Source organism: Calonectris borealis, chromosome 7 (assembly GCF_964195595.1).
Source record: "Calonectris borealis chromosome 7, bCalBor7.hap1.2, whole genome shotgun sequence".
NCBI lineage: Eukaryota > Metazoa > Chordata > Aves > Procellariiformes > Procellariidae > Calonectris > Calonectris borealis.
In genome coordinates, this window is record NC_134318.1 from 2,653,701 (window position 1) to 2,676,862 (window position 23,162).

The window sequence follows — 23,162 nt, forward strand, 5'->3', positions numbered from 1 at the left end:
CGCTGCCACCCTCCTGCCCCGCTGCCTGTGCTGCCCCCTCCTGCCGAGAGACGCCCCGTGACACCACTGCCTTCAGTCTTTATTGGTATAAAAGCCTTCAACCTAAATTATATCAAAAATGGGGAGGCCTGGTTTCATAATAGATGGCTCAAAATGGTCACAGAAGGGTCATAAGTTAATGGCTGCAGTAAAAAGGCTCCCAGGAAATTCCCTTTCAGAACAGTAACTCAAGTGATAACTTCAGAGATAAAAGCCCAGGTCCAAAGGTTTTGGACCTGCCAAAGCCCCTGGCGAGACCCCCCTGTGTGGCTGTCCCCAGCCGGGGTGGTGGCCCCAGGGCACGGTGCCCGTGGTGCAGCACTCCTCCTGCCCCGGCGAGCCCAGCAGGCGATGCCAGGAGCTCCTCGCCGTGGCCCCAGCAGGGAAGGGGCGGGAGGAGCAGGACACATTCAGGACGTCAGGAGAGAAGGCAGCAGCTCCCAGGGCACAGGAGAGCCTGGACCAACTCGGGGCTGGCCTCAAAACCAGAGCTGGCGGCGTCCCTGCTCCTGGTCTCACAAAGCCCCGGCTGACGGCTCTCCCTGGGCTAGCCATGAGGCTACGAAGTCTGTTAAGGCACAATTCAAATATCTGTAAACACTGGTGCCCTCCCAGGGGAGGGTCCGGCGAGCAATTCAAGTAAGGGTGGAAGCGAGATGGCGGCTCCCCAGCGGCGCCACCCAAGCGCCAGAGCCAGCACCTCCTCAGCCGCGGTGGCGGATGGAGCATCCTTGGTCACCTCCTGGCTGGGGGTGGCTTCAGGGCCACCTTCGGGGGGACACCCCGCTGAAAGATCGAGGGGGGCGTTGGCGGGGGGCGAGGGAGGGCTGGTCCTGGCGGCCCCTCGCCGTGGCACGGCGCCTTCTTCTTCAGTGCCGGGAGAGGCTTGCTGGGCGGCTTCGGCTTCGCCTGGCAGGAAGAGAGGAGAGACCCGAGTCCCTCGCCTGGGCGCCAAGGAGGGACCTGGAGGGGGACAGGGGGCAGAGGAAGGGCCCCTCCCCAAGTCGTCAGCCCCATGGATGCACCGCGCACGTCTGGGCTGGTCAAGCCAGGGGAGGCTGGAGGGGGGACGTCTAAGAGCAGCCTCCGGCTGCAGGAAGGACAGGCCACCCTGCCACGAGGCAGTGGCGGCTTTCGGAGGGGTGGTTACCTGCAGGGGCCGTCCCGGAGAGGCTGGAGATGTCCCCTGGGGGACTGGCGCCGGCGGCTGCAGGGTCAGCAAAATAGGGGGTGAGGGGCTGCCCTCCCACCCGCGCCAGGAAGGCAGCCCCGCGCCGGGGCTCTGTTCAGCTCCCTCACCTGCGGGGCCGGGTGGCAGGGCCCGAGGGGCCGGGCATCCCGCGGGGCCGCCGTGCTGCTGAGCAGGTTGGGGTGGCCGATGTCGTGGCGGGACAGCTGGCGGCGGGGGGGTCGCGTCCGGCTGCCCTCCTGGAAGAGCGGGTTGGCGAGGCCAGCAGCGGACCCGCTGGAGGTCCTCCTGCGGGGCACAGGGACAATGGGGGGGCTGCTCTGGGCACCCCCTGAGCTCAGCCTGTGCGGCCGTGGCTCAGCCCCACTGTGGGGCAGAGTGGGGGGGAATTACCCTTTCTGGAAGCGCCTCATCCCCCTGCCTCTGAGGAGCACAACGCCACTGCCGAGCAGGAGGCCAGAGAGCGCCAGCACGGCCAGCACAGCCGCCAAGACCACGCTGCTGCTCCCTGCGGAGACCCGGTTGGCGTCAGGAGGGGCACCCCGGTGCCGGGGATGCCCCGCGGGGATGGAGCGGCGCCCCGCGGCACCACGGCAGGGCACCGACCCCCTCCCCGGGCACACACATCGGGGCTGGTGCCAGCCACACACAGGGGATGCCGTACCTGCCACCATCCCCGAGATCTTCTGCTCGCAGTAGGGCGCTGCCCAGCCCGGCTCGCAGTGACACTCCCGCTTGTGGTTGCACACCTGAGATGAGGGAGGAAAGCATCAGGGTGGCGGGCATTCCGTAGGGGCCGGGACCGCTGCCGGGGCCCCGCAGCTGCCCTGGGAGAGGACAATCCCACAGCGTACCCCGTGGTTGTTGCACTTGGCTGAGCAGTTCTTGTTGCCGTAGACCAGGAGGTTCTGGCAGCGCCCGGCGTAGCAGACCTGGGGGCAGGCAGGGGGGCTCTGAGGCTGCCCCAGGTCCCCGTGGCTGGCGGTCACCCCCCTCTCTGCCACCCCAGCACGGCCACCAACGCGCTCACCATCTCCTCTCCGCACTTGGCGCCGGTGGGCACCAGCCTGAGCTTGGCCACCACCTCGTTGGCGTCGTTGCTGGCGATGACCGCCTTGCACTTGAAGCGGCCAAAGAAGAGGGAGTAGGAGCCGCCGCCGAGGACAGGGCTGACGTTGTCGCTCAGGCACAGCAGCGTGCCACACTTCACATCCCTGCGGGAGAAGCAGCCATGAGCACTAGCGGCAGGGGTGGCACGGGGCTGGGGAGCTTTGCTCAGCCCTGCGGTCACCGGACACGGACACCACCCCTCGTCCCCAGCTCCTTACTTGGGGCTGCAGGGCCGCTTCCCATACTCGGTGAGGCAGTGGAGGTGAAGGTGTTGCTCGCTGTTGTGCTTAAAGCAGACATCGGGAGCCACCTGGGCCTCTGCGGGACACACGGAAAGGGTCACACGGAGCCAGAGCACACAGCAAGCCAGCAGCACTGGCACCAGTGGCCACGCTTTAGGGTCAGCAGCCGTAGCACCCCAGCTAGGGATGCAGGAGGGGACCACAGCCGAGCAACGCCCCGGCCCGAGGAGCCCGGGCTCCAGGCTCATCACCCAGCACGTGGGGCAAGGACAGTGGGCGAGTGGCTACCTGCGCCCCAGAGCGTGCGGCACTGCTCGCCGTGTGAAGGGCAGGCCCCGTTGTAGCAGTAGCCGTTGCCGTTCTGGCAGGAGATGCCATTCTCCTGGAAGACATCCTCTGGGCACTCAGCGCTGAGGCCAGTGCAGTGCTCAGGAAGGTCGCAGTCGTTCTTGCTGGCCCGGCAGAGCGCACCGGCAGCCTTCACCTGCACAGAAAAGGGGTTGTTGGCGCTGCCTTGATGCTCTCGTGTCCCCAGATCCATGCAGGCACCACAGCCCAGCAGCAGCCTGGTCTTTGAAACATCTCCCGGCCCCCACAGATCCAGACACGGCAGCTTGTGCCGCTCTGGCACAAAGACATTTGCTATTGTCTGAGCTACTGCGCAGGACAGAGACACCATGAGGCCTCGGACTGGGTCTTCCCACAGTTAAGTCTCTCCCTGCGGACAACACCTTCTGCTTTGGTTTTAGTCTGGACCTGCCCGGGGTCCTCTCCTCGCCCTGCCTCTTCACATCAAGGCATTTCTGATGCCTGTGTGCAGGAACCAGTGCATGTAGCTCTTAACTCTTGGACAAATGGAGCAGAAGAGGCAGGTTGGTTTCCCGAATCAGGAACGGGCCATGCTGGTCGCTGCTGAACATTGCCCAGTTCTTCAGCTCCTGCACCTTACCTAACAGAGCCAGGGGACCTGGGCTCCAGGATGCCGGGAAACAGAGGCTGCTTCACCTTCCCAACCGCTTCCCACCCGCGGTGCTGATGTAGCGAGAGCATCGAACGGAAAGCGTGATTCCCCCTCAAACCGCTGAGTGTGTTTGGCTCTGGGCAGGCTCAGGACCTTCAGGCTCTCCAGTGGGCTATGGACACACCTTGCCTCTACTGGGAAGGTCTGGAGGAGCCCGGGGCAGGACTGCGCACTCGCCAGCTCCCTTCCCTGCCGAGCTGGCCCCCCCGCGGCGGCAGTACCTTGCAGTCCCGGCAGCAGTCCCCCCGGGCGCACTCGGCTCCCTCTCTCAGCTGGCAAGTGGTGGCATTGCAGCAGCGGTCGGAGCACTCCTGCGAGACGGGGAGGGGGGACTGAAACTCTCCCGAAAGCCCCCTGAAAGACCCTTTCTTTCCTTTCTGGGGGGGCCCAGTTGCCACATCACCAGGTGCCAATGGCAGCGTAGCCACCGTGGGCTGAACCATGGGGCAAAACCGCAGCATCGTCCCAGGTGGGAACCATTCTTGCCGCCTCTTTACCCCCATTAACAACCTCAAACCAAAGGACCAGAAGAGATTTTTTTTCAGCAGATGGGGCCTGACCTGTGCCCCTGCTCTCTGCTGGCACCTTTTGCACATCTCCAGGAAGGAGAAAACAGGAGGATCTCTGTGCTCTCTGCATTGGGGGAGCATCCCTTCGGGTCCCAGAGCAGGGATTTATCCCAGAGACATCGCCTGGCTGTTTGTCTCAAATCTCCCCTCTGCGATGCGGTGATGGGCTGCTAGGGATGAGGAAAAGCTGAGCACGGCTCTTGAAAGGACTACCATGCCATGATGTCCCTCTCCTTGGATGACCTCTTGGGAGGATATGCTGGGGGAATGTCCATCTTTCCTAGGCACGCTCCTGCTAAAATCACAACCAGCTACAAGAAGGGGGGGGCACACATCCAAGTTAACGAATATCCTCGGCGAGTTATTTTTTGGCAGAAGCATCAGGAACATAAGGAAGATGAATCTTGCAAAGCACGATGTCCAGGGAAGAAGCTTGCACAACCTTTTCCGAGTCTGAATGACAGGTCTCGGGTCCCTGCCACCCACCCTCCCTCCTGGGCTCTCAGAGAGCACCCCTACCTCCGGCGTGCCGCAGTCGCACTGCTCTCCCCGTTCCACAAACTGGTTCCCGCACACCGGCCCCCCGTACAGCTCATCCGCCCTGGGGACGTTCAGCAGGCAGCTGGTCCTGGGGTCCCCGAGGAACTGCCACATGTCCTGCTCGCTGCAGCGGCTGAAGAGCTTGGGGTAAACCAAGCTGAAGGGGCACAAAAACAGGCAGTCATGAGCGGAGATGAGAGCCCCAGGGCCCTCACAGCCACCAGCCCAGGGAGAACCTGGAGGGCCACCCACAGACCTTTGAAGTGCAGCTGCAAGTGTCCACCCAGACCTGACCACCTCACAGGCTTCACCCCATCAGGACAGTGCCGGAGGACACCTCGAGACGCTTGCTGCCCAGGGATATTCCCCTTTCTCCTTCACTCACCCAACACTTGCTGCCATGACACATCCTCCATCAGCTTTGGGGACAGGACAGCGGCAGCCAGCAACGTCTTCATCATGAGACATCCCCAGGTTGTGCCCCATCTCGTGAGCCATGGTGGACGCAGCACCGATAGGATTCATGCTGTGGTCCTGTGGGACAAGAAGTGCAGCGTGGTTCAAATGCTCTCCACAGCATCTCCAACCGCTCGGTGCCAGGTCTCGCTGCTGTCTGCAATTCGTTCCCTAATGCTGCCATGCTGAGGTAAAGGAAGACAAAAGCTGGACTTGGTCCCAGAAGAAGACCTCCAGACTGGGCTCTCAGGGGTGTGAGTGAGCTTAGGTATAGCGGCTATCCTGAAATGATGTTTTGTGGTGGTTCTGGACAGCCGCAGGTCCCATGGCCGACCATTCCCACTCCAGCAAAGGATGCCCTCCCTGGGGAGGGATGAGGAGCACAGCCAGGATGGCCGAGGAGCGATTGCAAACCAAATCCCAGCCACCTCACAGGTGGTGGGAGAAGCCCTGTGTCCACGGAGCTGCTCTGGGAGGCTCTTCAGGGCTCAGGTATATCAGAGCCCTCCGCAGGCACCCAGCTGGGTTTCCACAGCTACCTTTCCCCTGCGGCCCCGACACTTCTCTGGGGGTCAGTCGCTCAAGGGTCGGAGATGCCAGGAACCAGATCCAGCCCTAAGGCTGCAGAGGGGGAAAGCTGGAGACCAGTGGAGGTGAGACCCGCTCTGGAAAATACAATGCAGGGCGTGCAGACCGTGGGACCGCTGCTGCCCTCCTGACGCATGCCCAGGCAGCGGGACCCACCTGGTTAACACCGCCCGAGTCCCTGGTGCACATCACGAGCTTCTTGGCGAGCCCTACGGTCGTGCCGTGGAAGTCTATGCCCCTGTGGAATTGAGATGCCACCGTGGCCATGTGGCCCGGGCAGCAGTAGGGCTGCAAGGATGGCGAGGTGGTGGCCCCCCCCGTCCTTACGTGATCAGCTGGGCATTGTCATGCGGCTTCCTCCGCAGCAGCTCTGCCTCCCGCCAGTGGAGGAAGTTGTCCAGCGTCACCTCCGGGTTGGGACTGACCACGATTTTGTCCTTGTGGCTCCACACCTCCAAGCCGATCAAGGCCACCCGCAGACGAAGAGGCTGATAAAGCTGGGGTGGGAGCCCGGAAGGAGCTCTTGGATTTGAGCTGCACAAGTAGAGGGAAGGTCCCACCTCCCCTGGGAAACAGCAACCGAGCCCAGGACCCCACCTCACTGTGCAGTATCAGCTCTGACACCCCCTCAATAAATAACACAAGCTGGGGTGACCACGCAGACAGAGTTTATCCCGGGACCTCTGGGCTCCCTCTTGGTCAGTGAAGGCTGGGATGCTGCTCCCAAGCTGCCGACCAAAGAATGAGGCTGAAGCAAGGCAAGCGGAACCCCCCCCCTTGGTGCACTGCATCCACCATCCTCCCCTCGTTAGCACTCGCTCCAGCTTGAGCGGGACCGTGGGATGTGCTCCCGGGGGGTACAAGAAGAAATTTCTCCCCGCTTCCCTTACGAAAGAGCTGGGAGGCAGATGTCCCGGGCTCCTGAGGACCCAGGGCTGAGCTGCTTGTCACGTCCACTTTGCACGCATCGTTGGCCGAGGGCGTTAGCCACCCTCCGGCAGCCCACCTACAGGCTTGAGATCGACTCCAGCTCCATCACCCTACCCACGCCAATCTCTCCTCCGCCACGTTCATGCCCGTGCTGGCATTGCAGGGCACGTGTGGGAGCGGAGAGGGCAGATCCCAGACCCCTGGGCTCACCTTGTCAACATGGTTCACGATCTCCTTCATGCGGTTCTGTACTGTGCGCAAGTCCTTGTGTTTCCTGAACTACGGGAAGGACATAGAGAGATTTCCAGGCTGGGCTTCCACCTCCTCACTGCAGAGGATGACAGCAAAAACGCAGGCACCGGCTCGCCCCTGCCACGCTTACCTCCTCGTTGTCCGCAACCAGGACCAGCTCCACGTATCGAGGACCTTTGTGTAACGGAGCAGATTTCTGGAAGGGAAGAGGAAAGTGAGTGCAAAGAGGGGTTCAGCTCTGCAGCTTGCTGGTTGACCCTCCTGTGGGATGTGTTGGATCCTGGGGCATCTTCCAATGTTATTCAAGGCTAGTAGGTCTTCTAGCTCTGCTTTCTGATGTTACTTTGCTGGGTGTTTCAGACACCTTCCAACACACGAGGAAAAACCCAAGCCTGCTACTGGGATAAGGCAAGAGAGAGGCTCTGTGGGCATCACAGAGCTCATGGGGTGGGAGGATGCTCCTGCTAATAGTACAGGATCTGAGGACTTGTTCCCACCAGGAGCTAGGCCACTGGGAGCAATCCGTGTTTGGGTACCCAACCAACAATGCGTGGGAGAGGAGCATCTCCAAGAGATGTGGTCTGGCCCTACTCCTCTCCTGGACTTCACAGGACCTAGGCTCTTGCAAACTCAGCTACAGGAAGGAGAAGCAAAGCAATCCTTAACCCAGCGGGAGAGCTTCATGGCTGCAGGAATTTTCGGTTCGTGGTCATATTGCAGGGTGGCACCGAACTCTCGGCATGTGCCGCGCTTCCCCCGCAGGTGAGCTGCTCTGTACACTGCGTGCCGGCCGGCCGCGTCCTCCTCCAGCGGCTCCAGCAGGAAGGTGGTCTCATTCACTCGGAAAAACCCACTGCCAAGAGAGAGGGTGGGCGTCAGGTTGGGGAGATATCCGCCAAGACACGGACAGACCCTACGTGCACTCCCGCAAGTGCTTGCGATACAAAATAGAGCTGCCAAATCCCAGCTAGGAAACCACCCTACCCCTTCACGGGTCCCACAGGCAGCTTGGATGAGCTACAGGCCACTAGCAGGACATGACAGTCAGGTCCTTCTGGCCACGTGCATGAAGCCACACTCAGTGCAAAGCCCCAAGCAGCCCTTGGGCTGTGCATGAAGCCCTACATCGCTGTGCAGAGGTACGGGGTGCAGGAGCGCACAGAAACACGAGGGACTGGATGCATCTTCCCTGCAATCTCACCTGGCCCAAGAGCACATCGAGGAGGTGCTGCAGGACCGAGCTGACCTGGGGCACGCCGGGAGATGGGGAGCAATAGGAAACACGTCCACAGTATTTGCTTTCGGGGGGTGCAGAAGCACCAGTTGAACAAAGGGACTGTTAGGGAGGCTGGAAACTGGCTGCTGGGCTGGGAGGGAGCAAACCGTAGCACGGCATCCATGGCTGGTAGCAAGGGGAGGGAGTATCCTGCGCTTTGGGCAGCAGAAACGTCCCAGGGTTCGGCAAGGAGAACTGCCCAGCGCTGCCAGCAGGTCTGCTGAGCAGCTCTAGCCTTCTGGCTTTCTGTAAGGTGTCCCATGTGCCCTGTCCGTATCGTCCTTGTCTCCTGTCCTGCCCTTGCACATCTTTTTCTCCTACTGTACAAGGACATCAAGTGTCCCATGTATGCACAAGCTGTGTGAGGCAAAATCTCCGCAGACACAACCCCTGCTCTCAAAGTGAGGAGATGGCTGCCACGCAGCTCCAGTGGGTGTTTCTCCTGCAAATGGGTGTTTGCAGGTCCCTCGGTGCTCCAGGGACCACCCGTCCTCCTCACACATCCCCCTGCAAGGGACCCCTTCCTCTCTATCTTACTCTCTTGCAACGGCTGGCTCCCAGCTGATCTTAAAAGAAAGAGAACGGCAGAGTACAAATCTTCCACGGCACACGGAGCGACCTCGCACGGACCTGGTGGCTTGGGTTACTCTGCAAGGGGGAACGGCATTTCTGCCGTTAAATGCAGGTAGACCCAAGGCAGCATGAGCACCGGCACGGCCAGCAGCTGGCGAGTAGAGGGAGACAGAGCTGGCCTGGTGCACCGTACGCTTTCCTTTTTTTCGGAAAGGGACTCGGCCATCAGCTTGAGGAGCTCAGCATGGCCCGGAGGAGATGCAAGCCGGTGCGTCACCACCAGCGCACCTTTGTGCCAACCAGCTGCAGCGTCGCAGCAAGCTTGGTCCGGTCTGCTCTGGGAAGAGAGGATGGATCTGGGGCAAGCCGTGCCTTGCCGCCCAGGGAGGGCACTCCTGCCCAGACCTCCTGTTCTGCTCAGGTTTCCAGTCTCATCCCGTGCCATGAGTCACACCCCCACCCCCACCCCCCAAAAACGGCAAAATGCCACGCGCCTTTCCTGCTGGGCGCCGAGCCAGGGTGGTCAGCACTCCCACCGCCAGCAGGAAAAGGGATGTCGTCTTCTCTTCCTCGGGGGAAAGCTGAGCTCTCCCTCCATCGGCACGGCTCCGGCTGGCCAGGGCTTGGTCACACTGGCTCACCGTTACGTGGCACCGTGTCCGCCAGGAGCAGCGCCGTGGCGTGCTCCGAGGCCAGGCTCGATGCCGTCCTCCGGCCAGCCGCAGCGCCGGGGGAGTCGGAGGTCCTACCTGAGCCCGCCGCAGGTGCTGATGCTCGCTGCTGACTCGGCGTATCCTCGCACGTGGCCCTGATAAAAGCAGTGATCCTGCCGCCGAGAGAGAGGAGAGGTGTCAAGGGGGTCTGCACCAGCTGTCGGCACGGCGGGACCCCGCAGGAGGAGGAAAACTGCTCTCCCCGGAGTCAGCCCCCTACCTGAACGTCCGGCTTCTCCGTGATCTCCGTGCCGTTGGCCGAGTAGTGCGTCTCGGTGTAGTGCTGCCCCAGCAGCTCCCTGCGGGATGGGGAAGGGGTGTCAGCAGTGACCCTGGTTTTGGGGAGAGGACGGAAAGCTCTGGGGATGAGGCTGGTCAGGTTGGGTATGGTGGGCCCACGACCTGCCCGGGTGGGTTTGGCAAGGAGGGAAAAAATAAGATATTTTGCTAGCGAGGGCTGAGGGCTTAGATTGCGGGTGTGGAGACACCGGACCTTGGAGAAGTGAAGTTCACAGCAAGGGTGGGAATCGAGCCTCCCCCCGGCCGTCCCGCGGCGCCCACCCACACTCACTTGTTCTTCTCCAGCCGCAGGAGGTAGTCCCTGCCTTCGGCACGGATGCTGTAGAGGATGCGGTCTGGGTAGATCCTCTGCGTGAAAGATAGACAACAGCACAGACCCACCGTCACCAGGAGCAAGAGCTACAGGAGAGAAGGCCTGCCCAGAAAGGGGATGGGGTCTGCACGCGCCCCGCTGGAAGGCGGCTGAGGGACGGGGAGCCTGGCTGCTCACCCTGGAGGCATCCAGCAAAGACACGGGAAAGCAGAAGAGAAGAAAAAGCACGTGGGCAATAACGCAAATCCCCAGCACATCCTGAGATAAAGAACAGGTCACCAGCAACGAAACAGAGTCAGCAGAGTCTGGTTTCCCGTGTCTGACACACGGCTGCAGATGGCTGTGCCAGAAACTGAGGTTTCCTACTCATCAATCACAAAGCTCCTTTTTTGGGGACTGAGTTCAGCGCTTACTCACGGGCTGAACCACAAAGATCCCCGGTGCCCAACAGCTCTCATCAGCAGAGACTTCCTTACCTCTGACTGATCTAACACGCAACATCACCGTTAGATAAGAATCTTCTCTTGGTTCTTGTCTGCTACTGAGAGTCGATTTTAGCATCACCGTGTGCCAGATCCCCTGAGCATCACCCTAGCGCTGGTGGAAGGGACCTCAAGGCATCTCAAGTCCAACCTCCAGTCACTATGGCTGGGTCAGGGTGGCTGTGGCTCAGTCCAGCCGAGCCCTGAACCCCCAGGATGGAGATGTCCCTCCAGAAGAAGCGTTTCCCTCTGGGATAACTCGTGATCTCCATCTGCAGGGGTTGGGCCACAGACCTCCCAAGGTCCCGTCCCTCTGGGGCCACTGAGAGAGACGATGATCCCTTGCACGGTGCCCTGTATCAGGCTGCACCCTTGGCACCTGGGACCTCCTCAGCCACCACCGCAGCACAGAGACCTCTCCTCGAGGCACATCCTCAGCTCTTACGGGATCCCGGGTTGGAGAGCTGAGCAAAGGTAAAGCAAGCATCTCCTGCAGGGCCAGCATTCCTCCCGGATGAGGCGTGCGGCCTCTCCCTGGGGAGGATGACAGCACCTGCGGTCATACGACGGCTCAGCACTCCCGGGGGGATGATCTGCAACCCGGCGGGAGCTGGGGCTGAGCGGAAGGTCCTGCTGACTCAGCGCCAGCGGGGCCGGGTAAGAGGGTTTGCCCGTCACCCAGTCGCCCTCAATTCCACACGGTTTGCGTTTCCAATCTGAAGCGCCAGGCTGCCGGCCACGGAACATCCTCTCCGCATGCCGAGCAGGTTGCAACAAGCCTGCTGGGCGGCCCGGCGGCCCCGGCTGCAGGCGGGCACAACGCCGGCGTGCGGGCGCGCGCACGGGTCCCCGGCAAATTCTTCTCTTATGAACAGCGTCTCCCGCCTGACGTGGCCGTCCCGTCCTGTGTCCGCCGACAAAGTGATGCTTTGTTATTGTTGGCAGCGCTGAAGCCAGAAGAGGTCTTAAGAAACGGCAGGAAAGCACTTGGAAGGGGGTGGTGGGTCAGGGAGCGTCTCTTGGAGACAACCGCAGGGCAAGTTAAAAAAAAAAAAGAAGTCATGATAAAGCTTCTCTGAATCACCCCCTTCCTTATTAGCATGGGCTTTGCGAGGGCTCCAGATGGGAAGGCTTCGAAAGCGCAGGCAGCTCAGCCCTGCCCTGCTAACCCCGTGACCGTGCTGAGCCAGCAAAGCCGAGCCGTGGCCACAGCACACGGAGAGGAGGGATTTCTTCCAGCTGGTCTTATTAAGAGACCCAGAGAGCTTGCAGAGCATCGGGAAGTGATGCCGCCGTCCCACCTCCGCACAGGGTATTCCTTCCCTGGGTGGGAAGAGGCGAGGGTCTCGCTAGGACAGTAGGGATGGGGCTCATCGCACCATGCCATGTATCAGAGGAGCTGCAGCACGAGAGACGAGGAAGAGGAGGCGGGTCGCTGGACCACCACCGTCCCTTGCTCCTGCTCCATCCGGCCCCACCGCTCGCTCTGCAACGTCCTGCTGCTTCCTGCAGAGCCCCAGGCTGAGCCAGCAGGAGCTGGGCAAAGCTCCCAGGCAAAGGACTTGCCTCTTTGCATCAACGGGCGCTGGGACGCAGTGGGGGAGATGAGCAGGGATGTGCGAGCACAGATGCGCTGGGGGAGAAGCCAGCAGCTTGCAACACCGGGTCTTACATGGGCTGGAAGCCACGCTCCCGTTCCAATACAGCTCTTTGAAACGCTGGAGCATGGGGACGAGAGATGTCACTTCTGCAATCAAGAGCATGTAACTATAAATCTTTTTGAAGGCCCTTCTTGCGCTTTTTTCAGGTCCTTTTCCATGAAGGACCCAGGTTTGCCACATGCCCCTGCTAAGGGCGGGTGGGAGGAGAAGACCTCCCAGCTGTGGGGGCTGTGGGAAGGCTGGCATCCCGGGAGATCCTGTGCTGCAGGATCCAGGTCTCCACCCTGTCTGCAGGGCTGAACATTTTGATTTAAGCAAAGCCAGAGGGGAGCTGGTCTGCTTCAAACCTCACCTGGCAGATGCTCTGCTGGACCAACCCCATGTGTCCCAACTGCTTTGACCCAGGAACCAGCTCTTGGCCCATGCCCATCCCAGCCGGAGACTGCTAATGCAAAGCCACAGAAGGAGCTGGGGCGGAAAACGCCCATCCAGCTACCTGTGTCCACTTCAAAGAGGGCTTGGTGGTGGTCAAGCCTTGCTGAGAACTTCTTCCCCACCAAGGTTACTGGGAGAAACCCAACTTCTGTGGAAGAGGAGGAAAATGGCTTGAAAGGCAGAAGACCTCATACCCTCCACACAGCAGGTTTGGGAGGTCCGAGGACCGCCCAATCCAAGACTGAATCCAGGTGCCACTGGGAAGACACCACCCACGGCTCTCCCAAAGTATACAGCTCAAGGCAGATGTCTTCTCCCGTGCTGTGGAAAGCAGAGGGACCCTGAGATGGGTGAGCTCCCCTTTCTGGGGAGATCGGTGCAGAGCTGCCCGGCGCGGCCGGCACAGATGGCGTCTCTAAATAGCCTGGGGAATGTTTATCTCGTGGACAAGTTTAGGTTTCTAGAGCAGAGAAAACAGATGCTTTTGGGGAGTGTTTTTGAAGCTAGTTTATCAGAAAGGGTTTGAATCACAGATGAACGTGCTGTACGAAGGGTTTACTAGGAAATAAATGTCCCCAGCCCCTCCATCTCATCAGGTGCTAAAGAAGTCAGTGCTTTCCAGTCCTAGAAAATGAATCCACATATTTGGCTGAATTTCACTTTAAGGCAATGAGGAAAGCATCTTTGAGGTCAAGGCTACCATCCTATGGACGTCAACCCCGAGCGCTCAAAACTCCTGAGTCAAACCCCATTCCTTCCCCCAAATTACAACGTTTCCCAAGAAAAATAACACTGGCTTCCTTTCATGTGGGTTTCTGCAACTTTCTGATTCTTATTTCCCTGTCCCAAAGGACAAAAAAAACCCCACTTCAGCAAACACAGCAAGAAAAGTGCTTACAGCTCAATGAGGCTTTGCAAATCCCTCCTTAAGCAAAGACCAGATGTCATAAGATCACTGCAAGGCTGCAAAAGGTGGCACCGCTGGGTAACGTCTCCGAAGAAAGCACTGGACAAAGCAGCCCCCCCCTCCAAGAGTCCACCCTGCTATCTGCAGTCCCTATTTTGACCCAAAACAGTCCAGGAAAGCTGATCTGACCAACTGCTTCAGGATCTCCATCCTCTGGGATGGAAGCAATGCAAGGTCATTCTGGCACAGGGCTAAGGGGGTCCTTGGTCCAGTGGTGGGCCAAGGGTCTTTGCTGACTGCAACACCCCGCCCCGGACTCCCTGCAAGGCAGCGAGGGCGGCTGTGCCGAGCCAGTATTTGGGAGGCGACACTACTCACCGGTGGTGCAGAGAGGTCCCTCTTGCCCCGAGGTGCCGGCACTTTGCGCGGCGTCACCGTCTCATACTTCTCGACATGGGCGAGCTTCTCCTCCAGCCTGGCAGTGGCACCTGGGAAAAGTCAAAGGGCTTTGAGGCGGGATGCCCAGAAACAACCGAGACGGGGGATCATGGAAGCGGCCAACATGAAGATGCAGGGAAGAGCCAAAATAGCAAGTCCTGAAATACCTGCTGGGAACACAGCTCCCTGACGGGCTCCAGGGATGCTCCAGCACCCCCAGCCCCAGCGCCCACAGGGTGCTCAGCATCACCCATGGGCTAGCAGGCTGCAAGCCTACTGACACCCTGGTGCATAAATAAAGACGGAGGTTTTTCAGCTCCCCATTTTGATGCCACAGTTTGTGATTTGGAGTCTGGCAGCTGCCGGGGGTTACATTTTGGAGAAGGGCTCTTTTTTGATGTCAGAAGGGAGATGTTTCTGCAATAAACCCTTCACATTCTCCAGGAGCCCCAAACCGGGAGCTCACGCCGCAGTCGTGCCCGTGCTCCCGGGGTGAGACGGGGCCAGCGGAGCCCCTGGTGAGGCGGCGGCAGAGCGGGGCGCTCCGTCTGCGGGTGCCTGGCGGCCCTCGCCCACGGCGCCCGAACGGGAGCCAGGAGCCTCGTCACCACCCCCTCGGCCGGCTGAGTCACCAGTCCCCCCCGCCAGCACGCCGCAGGCTGGCGGTGACAAATTTCCCCTCGTTCGCAGGAGCCTCCTCACCGAGGTGCCTTTACGTAACGGCGGGCGCCCCATCTGCCCGGGGTGGCGGTGGGGGCACGGCGGGGCAGGGGGCGGAGGTCACCGAAAGTGTCCCTCTGCGACGGGGCCGTCTGCGAGCGGGGCCGGCCGAGGGAGGCGAGCCTGGTCCCCAAAGCCCCTTTCTCCATCCTTCGCCCTCGCGTGAGCCTGGGGCGGCGATGCCAGCGACGCCTGCCTAATCCCCCGGGGACCCCAGCCTGGCAGCCGAAGCAGCCGAACCCGTGCCGAGCTGTGACCCGTCCCAGAAAGCCACCCCACACCCAGCTCCCACCTTGCACAGCCCCTCCTCTGCCGCTTCCCACGCGTCCCCTTAATTCTCGCGGGGAAAAGCATCCCCCTCCACCTTCGCCCAGTTCCTCTAACCCTGCCCCACGGCAGAAGACCCCCGGGGAGCTGGGCATTTGCCCTGCGCCCCCCAAAACTTCACGCCCGTCCCGTCGGCGTGAGCACGGCTGCCTGCGGGCTGCCTGCCCTGCGGGGACCCACGCACGCCCGCCCCACGCTCACCGTGGACCAGCAGCAGCAGCAGCAGCAGCAGCAGCAGCAGCAGCAGCAGCAGGAGCCGGCGGAGCAGGACGAGCGCCGGGGCCATGGCTCGGAGGTGCCCGCGGTGCCCGGCCCCAAGCGCCGCCGCGCCGGCAGCCCCCGCCCGCCGTGACTCACCGCCACTCGCGGGACGGGACGGGGCGGGACGGGGCGGGGACGGGGCCGCCCCCGGCCGTGGGCTCCGTGCGGAGCGGGGCTGGGGGGGGGCGCGGGGCCGCGGGGAAGGTCCGGGGGGTATCGGGGGCTGTCTGTGGGGCATCGGGGGGTATCCGTGAGCCATTGTGGAGGGTCCATGGGGCATCGGGGAGGGTCCGTGGGGCATTGGGGAGAGTGCACGGGGCATCAGGGGTGTCCATGGGGCATTGGGAAGGGTTTGTGGGGTATCAGAGGGTGTGCATGTGGCACTGGGGGGTGGGGGGAGCGGGCCCGGGTGGCACTGGGGACTGTCTGTGTGGCTTTGGGGAGAGTCCAAGGGGCATCAGGGAGGGTCCACGGCCTCTAGGGGCATGTCCCAGGCACTGCAGGGGTCCGCAGGGCATTGAGGGGGTGACAGTAGGGCAGGGGGCACTGGGAAGCCCCACTGGACTCAGGTGGTGGAGGGACTGGGGTGCCACAGGAGGCAGTGGGAGTGTCCTGTGGGGCACTGGGGACTGTCTGTGGGGTACGGAGGGGGGTGTCCATGGGGCACGGGGGGAGGTGTCCACCTGGCTCTAAAGAGGGGCTGGAGGGGCCAGGGACATTGAGCAGTGTCCATCGGACATGAAGGGGGTGTCTGTCTTGCCCCACAGATACCCAGGGTGGTAGGTGTTGCAGGAGCTGAGGGTGGCTGGACTAGCAGAGGGCAGCGGTGGGACTAGGGAGGCATTGGGGGGTGTCGGTGGGACATTGAGATGATGGAGCACTGAGATGTTGGAGGAGCTGGGGCCACCATGAGGGGCTGAGCTGTCAGGGGGCCTGGGGGAACTGTGGGACATCAGGGCATATCAGTGGGGCACTTGGGACACTCCCTGATCCCAAAGCGTTGGAGGAGCTGGGACCACCGTGTGGGGCTGAGCTGGGAGGTGCACTGCACCCTGAGCTGTCCGCTCTGCCACGGAGCCGACTGCTGTCCCCCCCTTGTCCACAGAGCATCCCAGGTTGGAAGGGACCTCTGAAGATCATCTGGTCCGACCTGTTGTGGGGAAGGGAGCCTGGTTATCTCACACCCTGTCCAGACGCGTCTTGAAACCTTCCAGTGATGGGGACTCCGCCGCGTCCCGGGGAGGTTGCTCCAGCGAGTGATTGTTCTTAGGTTGAGATGAAACCTCCCCCGGTGCAACTTATTGCCCCTGGTCTTTTCCATGTGGCAACTTGTGAAGAGAGAACCCCCTCCTGCAAACTGATTTTTTATGCTTTCTTGGTGCTTCAGGCCAGGACCAGCCCGGAAACGCCATATTTAACTTTTGTATGTAACGAAAGAAGGGGGTCAGACACCAAATTCGGCTGTCGCAGAGCTCTGTCACTGGGGACAGGCTTCCTTCAAAATGGCACAGAAACTACCGCAGCCAAGCGCTGCTCCAGTGTCTTCCCTCTTTCTCCCCGCAGCTTTTCTGTAATTCCCTCCTAAATAGACAAGCTTGCTAAAAAAGAAAAAAATATTAAAGCACCGTGCTTTCACCCTCGACACTCCTATTCATGCCTGCTCATAACTATCTAAACGTCTTCAGCAGAGTTGTCCCCAGCACGATGGCAACCCTTGCAAGGTGTGCAGAGCTGAGCTGCTCTTGAAGGAGCTGCTGACCAACCCACGGACTACGAAGCACAGCAAATAACCCGGCTCGCCAGGGAGACGCAGAGCAGCCAAAATGCGACTCTGGGCAAGGAGGTACCCTGCTGCCGTGCCGTGGGACATTGGGGCTATTGGGTTCAGACACGGGACCTTTTCTTGCCCCTCTCCTGGCACCTCCTGGCTTCTGGTGGGGGGAGAAGACACCCACCCACCTCCCGCTCAGGGCTGGCAGCAGGGCGCACGGCCCGGGCCGCGGTCTGCTCTGAGAGGAGTGGGTATCGATCTGTGTGGAGACCCGTCCGAGCACCCCAAGCCTTCAAAGTAACTGCTCAGCCAGCCGGGCATCCGCACGCAGGCCACAATTTTGGGGTGACTGAAGTCGCCTGTCAAAGCCTTCTCACGCGAACAGCAGGAGCCAAAGGCTGGCACGAGGCTGCCCCTCCAGCACCGCCGCCTCCGCCGGGGGCAGGCACAGCGAGGCGGCCGCATCCAGCCAGCGAGCCCTCAGCACCTGGCGCAACAAGGAGGGGGGACCCAGCCCCAGGGTGCAGGTGACCCCCTGGGGGCTTTCTCGCCCGGGTGTGGACCTGCGGGTGGCGGGGAGCAGCACGGGGTCCCGCAGAGGCGGGGCAGCCGCGTCTCCCACAGAAGGGGCGTGCAAGAGGAGCGCACGTAACCGTCTGCGTGTGCGCACAGGCGGGTGTGAGCGGGACTTCTTGGGATTACTCAGACGGGTGCTTAGAAATTTGCTGTTGATTTTAAAAATTAACATTTCAGAAAGATCTATTACTTCTGCTGAGACTCAATGCTTGCTGGTTAATTATGTGTTACTAATCCATAAATGGCTTCAATCCTGATGTAATTTAAATTGCGCCAACAGAGTTTTTTCCTGCAACAGCCACCACGCTGCTCGCTGGTGTAAAAAACGTCCGTGACCAGCGGTGACACAGTCAGGTGCCAGGGCAGTCTCTCAAGCCTGAGATGTTGAGGCGAGCAGGTTCCTCCAGGGACCTGGGCCCCTCTGCCTCTCTACCCTGAGCTCGAGGGACAGGCTGTGAAGTCTGTAGGTCCACAGAAACTTAATGGAAATGGCAGGTCAACTTCTCCAAGCCTCCCCGGACTGAGAGGCCACCTTGGCGGGGGAACAGGAAACCTTCCCTTCCCCATGAACTGCGCAAGTCCTTTCCCTGAAGAGCCAGACGATGCCGGCGGAGGTCTCGGTCCTCAGCCTCAACCGTCAGATGAAGAAATTCAGTCCTCCAGCCCCAGGACTGGTGGTCTCCATCGCCCCCTTGGGTCTCTCTCCCTCTGCCAAGCTGGAGGACCAGCTTCAGGCCACCAGAGCAAAGAGAACCTGGCTCTTCCCTCCAACGCACTCTAGAAGGTTGTTGCAAAGGAGAAGGTGAGGGAGAGGAAGCGCAGGTCATTAACAGGGGCATTCAGCCCTGTATCCACAGCCCTCACACGTCTCCTCAGGTTCCCACACTTGCCACTGAGGCCGCTGGGTCTCGTGTCCTGGCTACCACTTGTTCCCGGGAGACACTTTTCTTCTCTTCCACCCTCTACCACACCTGCTCCCAAGCTGGCTCAAGCAATTTTTATGGCTGCACAACTCTGCAAGACACCCTGAAAGTCCTCTGCTGAGGACTCGGCTGATACGAGACGAACATCACGTACCTGCTCATCAGCTGCGAACCCCATCTCATCGGTCAGAGCAGCTGGTCAGCTTCATTCCAGCACCCCCCCCAATTAGGCTCTCCTCCCAAAATAATGCCGCATGGCAGCCGAGCCAGATCTCTGTGAGCCGACCAAAATTTAGTCACCTAAAAGACTAATTTGCACCCTGAATTCTGTTAACAGACAAAATAACCCTGATATTTTTTTTTTTTAATTTATTTTACAACACACAAATACATAATTTTACAACATAGTAAAAAAAAAAAAGGACTTAACAAAAGCCTCTCAGAAGAGAAAACCATAACACACATTTCAGGAGATTGAACATTCCCCCGTGTCTCTGGCACAACCCTTACGGTTCGTTTCCAGCTCGCACGGTGAACGTAGAGGGCTGAGCGCTCCTAGCTCGAAGCGAGTGAGTGTCCGGTTCCCTGCTGGTGCGGAAGGGGCGGCAGCTGGAAGGGGCAGCAGCAGCAGGGCTTCACTGGGCAGGGACGGCCAGGCGGGGAAGCAGGGGAGCTGCCTTCTGGCTGCGCTCGGCAGACATGTGCTCCAAGCGCTCTGTGTAGAACCCGTTGAAGTCCAACCTGAGAGACAAAAAACCCAGAAGTTTCGGCAGCCCGCTGGCTCAACGCCTCCCAAGAGCGGCACACAGCAAGCCCAACGCGCTGCCAAGGGCCCCCGAGAGCTCGGTGCTGCAAGTGCTGCAGCAGACGTGCTCATCGAGGCACTCACGGGCAGCAAGGGGATCCAAAACCACATAAACTCTTTTATAGGGTCGGACAAATTTTAGGACAAAGTTGGTTGAAATGAGGGGTGTGAAGCGAAGCAAAGCAAGTCTCGCTGCGGGAAGAAGCGGGGGACGCTTGCTTGTGCGGCACGGGGGTCTGCGCCGCAGCACGCACCTCTCAAGCGGCCGCACTCCCCGTGCCCACTCTGCCGAGCACAGCCTTGCTCTTACCCAACCGCGGCCCCTGCAGGAGAAACCTCTCCCAGGGCATCAGCTAAACGTGGCCACGCCGCAGCAAGCTCCGGACCTGCCATCCCCGCACGGGACTGCCCTGGGCTGGGCAGACCCAGCGGCTTGCTCAGAGCAAGACGGGGACGTCTGCACTGTGCCACAGGTATTGTCAGTGACGCCTCGTCTGGGCTCGTCCCTTGACTACAGGCTAAATTTCACCTGTTTCTTTACAGGTGTATAAAATACATCGGGAAGGACCGATTGCTAATAGCTTCTTCGCCAGAGCCAAGCTTGACCACAGAACCCTGGAGACATGTCACTCGGGGACAAGGCGCCAGGGGTGAGGGCTCCTCAGTCTCCGCACCTTCCCGGCCCTGCTTAATACCAGAGTTCACCACTATTGAACTCTGGTGTTAATTCCCATATGAAATCCACCATATTATCCACCATAACTACCATGAAATGCCGTTTCCATTACCACCACCTCCTTGCTAACACAAGTATGCTTCAAACAGATTCACAATTCAAGTAACTGGTTGGAAGATGCTCAGCCAAAATCACAAGTATTGCTGATTGTAAACGCCCCTCCAAAGCGGGCAACATCAGCAATATCATAATCCTGTCTCCTCGACAATCCAAAATGATTCCACAGAACCACCCAGCTCCACGCCTGCTGTGACCTTCCTTAGGCAGATCTCCGCACTACGAAGCCAACTAAGACATGCCCAGCTCTTAAAAACACGTGCCCTGGGAACACTAAGCAACAGTCGATATAAGCCTGTGAATCACACAAAAGTTACTCTCTTCATTTCTCAAATTAAGTTGCTCCAATACTAAATGAATGGGCACAATATTTGAGTTTCATGTTGCTTAACAACCTTACACAAATGGCAACAAATTGTTCCTTGACATTTTGTGGTGACTGCGGAAAACAGAGCCTCGACAGATGGAATTTATCTGTTGCTCTCTCCTGGTTGAAAAGCTTACATCTCTTTCATCCTGTAAGCGTTGTATAAAGGAAACCTCACACTGAAGTGGGCATATTTACCAAACTTTGATTCAAATATAAGGCCAGGACCCATTTACATCCTTGCTTTGAGGATCTGTTCCACTTCTAAAGTTGCTTTATTCCAAACTTCTTGAATTGCAGATTTTGATGTGCTTCCCTTTCAGCTATGTTTTTAGGGTTAAATGATCTTTGATGACTATCCCTCAAGAATTTGCATGGTGCTTCCTCAAACTCTGCTTACACTTCAGCTTCTTTTTTTGTGGCTGGAACTTTTATTCACCGGGGTTTGCATCACTTCATACGTCCAACCGGTGCTACTCTAAGCTCAGTCGTTGCTGTTTCCTCCCAACTGGTAAAGGAAGGATATGTGATGAATGCTAACAGCACTTGATGGGTAAGACTTCTAAATATTTGCAATTAAGTAATCTTTCTGACAAAGACCTCTAAGCTGTAATTCTTCTCCTTGTCGCTACTGGGATGTGAAAGAGTGACTCTGGAGATTTTCTGCAGTTGCCCACCCTCTGTCAGCACTGCCACTGATGGAGCCAAGGCACCTGAGCGGCACTTCAGCACGCTGAAGATCCGTGAGTTACGTGTGAGCTTCCCCGCTTTGAAGGATCTCCATCTTCTGTTGTTTGGTGCTACAAATACGATGGTTGTGCCTCAGTTACTCAGTACTGTAAACTGAATAAATATTAACCAGGATGAAATAAGTAAAAGCACAGTACCAGAATTATGAATAAAAGGGGTATTTTGTTATCTGTCTTACATGTTGACTATCACCCTTGAAAAGCAGTGATACAGAAGGGTTACCATTTATAAGACAAGACCGGTGTGTCTTATAAACTCTTCCGTCTCTCTGTCAAATATGTTATTTCAGATGGCAACCATCCCTGCTCCGGTTCTTGGGTTCCTGTTGCCATAGAGTCCAGGACTCGATCCAATAATCTCTACAAGACTGAATGAGAGCTAAATGTCACGTCTGGGCATTCATCGTGGGACTTCCTTAAAACCCTACCAGGCAGCCTGTAGAAATGGAAGGACGTGTTCTGTTGCATGGCCTGTTAACGCGCAGCGTTTCAGTTACGGAAATGGGGACATCTGGTTTGTCAGTAAAGGTCCAGCTATGTCCAACATCTTGGTGAAGACTCACGTGGTCCCAGACAGTCCAAACTGGGGGACTTGATAGTGATGACAGTCCTGATGGCATAAAGACCCAGCATTTCCTCTGCAGCCCTTGAACAGAACTGGGGCATGGAAATACCAGGGGCAAAGGACTCAGACCCTCTTCCGAACAGCGGGTTGCAGCTCAGGTCACCATTCTCAATACAAACTGTTAACGGAAGCATTTTGTGTTCTCACAACCCGCCTGAATCACCATACTTCTCCTTTCTCCTGAAGCAGGAAGTACTTCTTGTAAAAACCAATCTCTCCATATTTGGAAGAACTAGCTCCAGAGCTTCCACAGCTAACACTCGTGTGCACTTTGTGAAACACAAAGGCATCTGGTGGAGAATAGCTCCTGGCCGTGGCACCATGGACCCACAACTGAACAAGATACACAGCCAGTCTCCACGGTGCAGCACCAGCTTGTCCCACCGTCCTGGCAGAAACATAAAGTTGACACAAGGGCGCGAAGACAATGATAAAAAGGGTGAACTTCTGATGGTAAGTGTAGCAGCAGTGTTGGAAGGAGGACATCACCTGAGGCTACTGCCAGAAAAGGCGTTACTCCAACGTCTGGCATCACATGTGATAAAGTGTGATGGAAGGCCATAGGACTTCTCCTGTTGCGTGGTGTAAAGACTAGTTGAGGACTTGACATTGTTGATTTCTTGAGTAAGCTGAGAACACCTCCAGCCTTGGACTGAGCTGGGTGATCCCACCAATGGGAGGTTCTCCATAGGTTCTTTACAAGACTCAAGGACTGTGGGGTCATGATGCTCTTCTATTAAAAGAGCAGGCAACTCGGTCTTCAACACTGTGCTGGTCATGCCCTGTGCTACCTGCAATGATGTCCAAGCGGCTGGATCATGGAGTTAGTTGCCATTAAGATCTCCTGAATGGAGCATCATAAAAAAGCCCGTCTGTTAGAACTTGTACTGGTAACAATAAAAATGTAAGCGCTTGATAGAGAAGGAGGCAGGGCTGAAGCACGGAGGAGGAGTAAATGTTCTCGCCTGGATGACTCAACTGCTTGTGGTCTCAATCCCTGAATCTAACCTGACTCTGTAGGCTACTGTGACACCTAGGAGCGATGGCAGCGAGGGGAGCGTAAGAGCTTAACCCCTTTGGCCTGTCAGTTTTTCTACAGATGGATCCTGCCTGCAATCTACAACAGTCCAATGATGATAAAGAGTGATGACCAGGCAGATGAAGGTTGACATAAATGTCCATAAGGCCTTGATAAGCTGCACCATCATTTC

General features: G+C 58.5%; 2 protein-coding genes across 7 annotated transcripts in view; both read right to left on the reverse strand.

The window, feature by feature from the left end:
• Window positions 1-65: 65 nt before the first annotated feature.
• On the reverse strand, window positions 66-14,281 carry ADAM8 (ADAM metallopeptidase domain 8). Its single transcript, XM_075154024.1, is given in 23 exon segments — window positions 66-948; window positions 1,190-1,246; window positions 1,339-1,516; window positions 1,622-1,736; window positions 1,893-1,977; window positions 2,083-2,160; window positions 2,259-2,442; window positions 2,557-2,656; window positions 2,869-3,064; window positions 3,823-3,912; window positions 4,690-4,867; window positions 5,096-5,244; window positions 5,911-5,992; window positions 6,082-6,251; window positions 6,895-6,963; window positions 7,067-7,132; window positions 7,603-7,789; window positions 9,535-9,611; window positions 9,719-9,797; window positions 10,070-10,146; window positions 13,975-14,084; window positions 14,202-14,251; window positions 14,253-14,281. Coding segments are annotated over 23 exon segments (2,580 nt in total). The 3' UTR covers window positions 66-774.
• Window positions 14,282-18,842: 4,561 nt separating this feature from the next.
• The window catches only part of TUBGCP2 (tubulin gamma complex component 2), a 34,318-nt gene continuing 29,998 nt past the window's right edge, over window positions 18,843-23,162 (reverse strand). For 4 of the 6 annotated variants that reach the window (XM_075154025.1, XM_075154029.1, XM_075154026.1 and 1 more), the window contains exon 18: window positions 18,843-19,353. In XM_075154025.1, coding sequence (XP_075010126.1) covers window positions 19,248-19,353 — 106 coding nt within the window. In that variant the 3' untranslated portion in view covers window positions 18,843-19,247. Of the gene's footprint in view, window positions 19,354-19,378; window positions 22,796-23,162 lie in introns of those variants that run through there. The other 2 variants (XM_075154031.1, XM_075154030.1) reach the window with 2 other exon arrangements.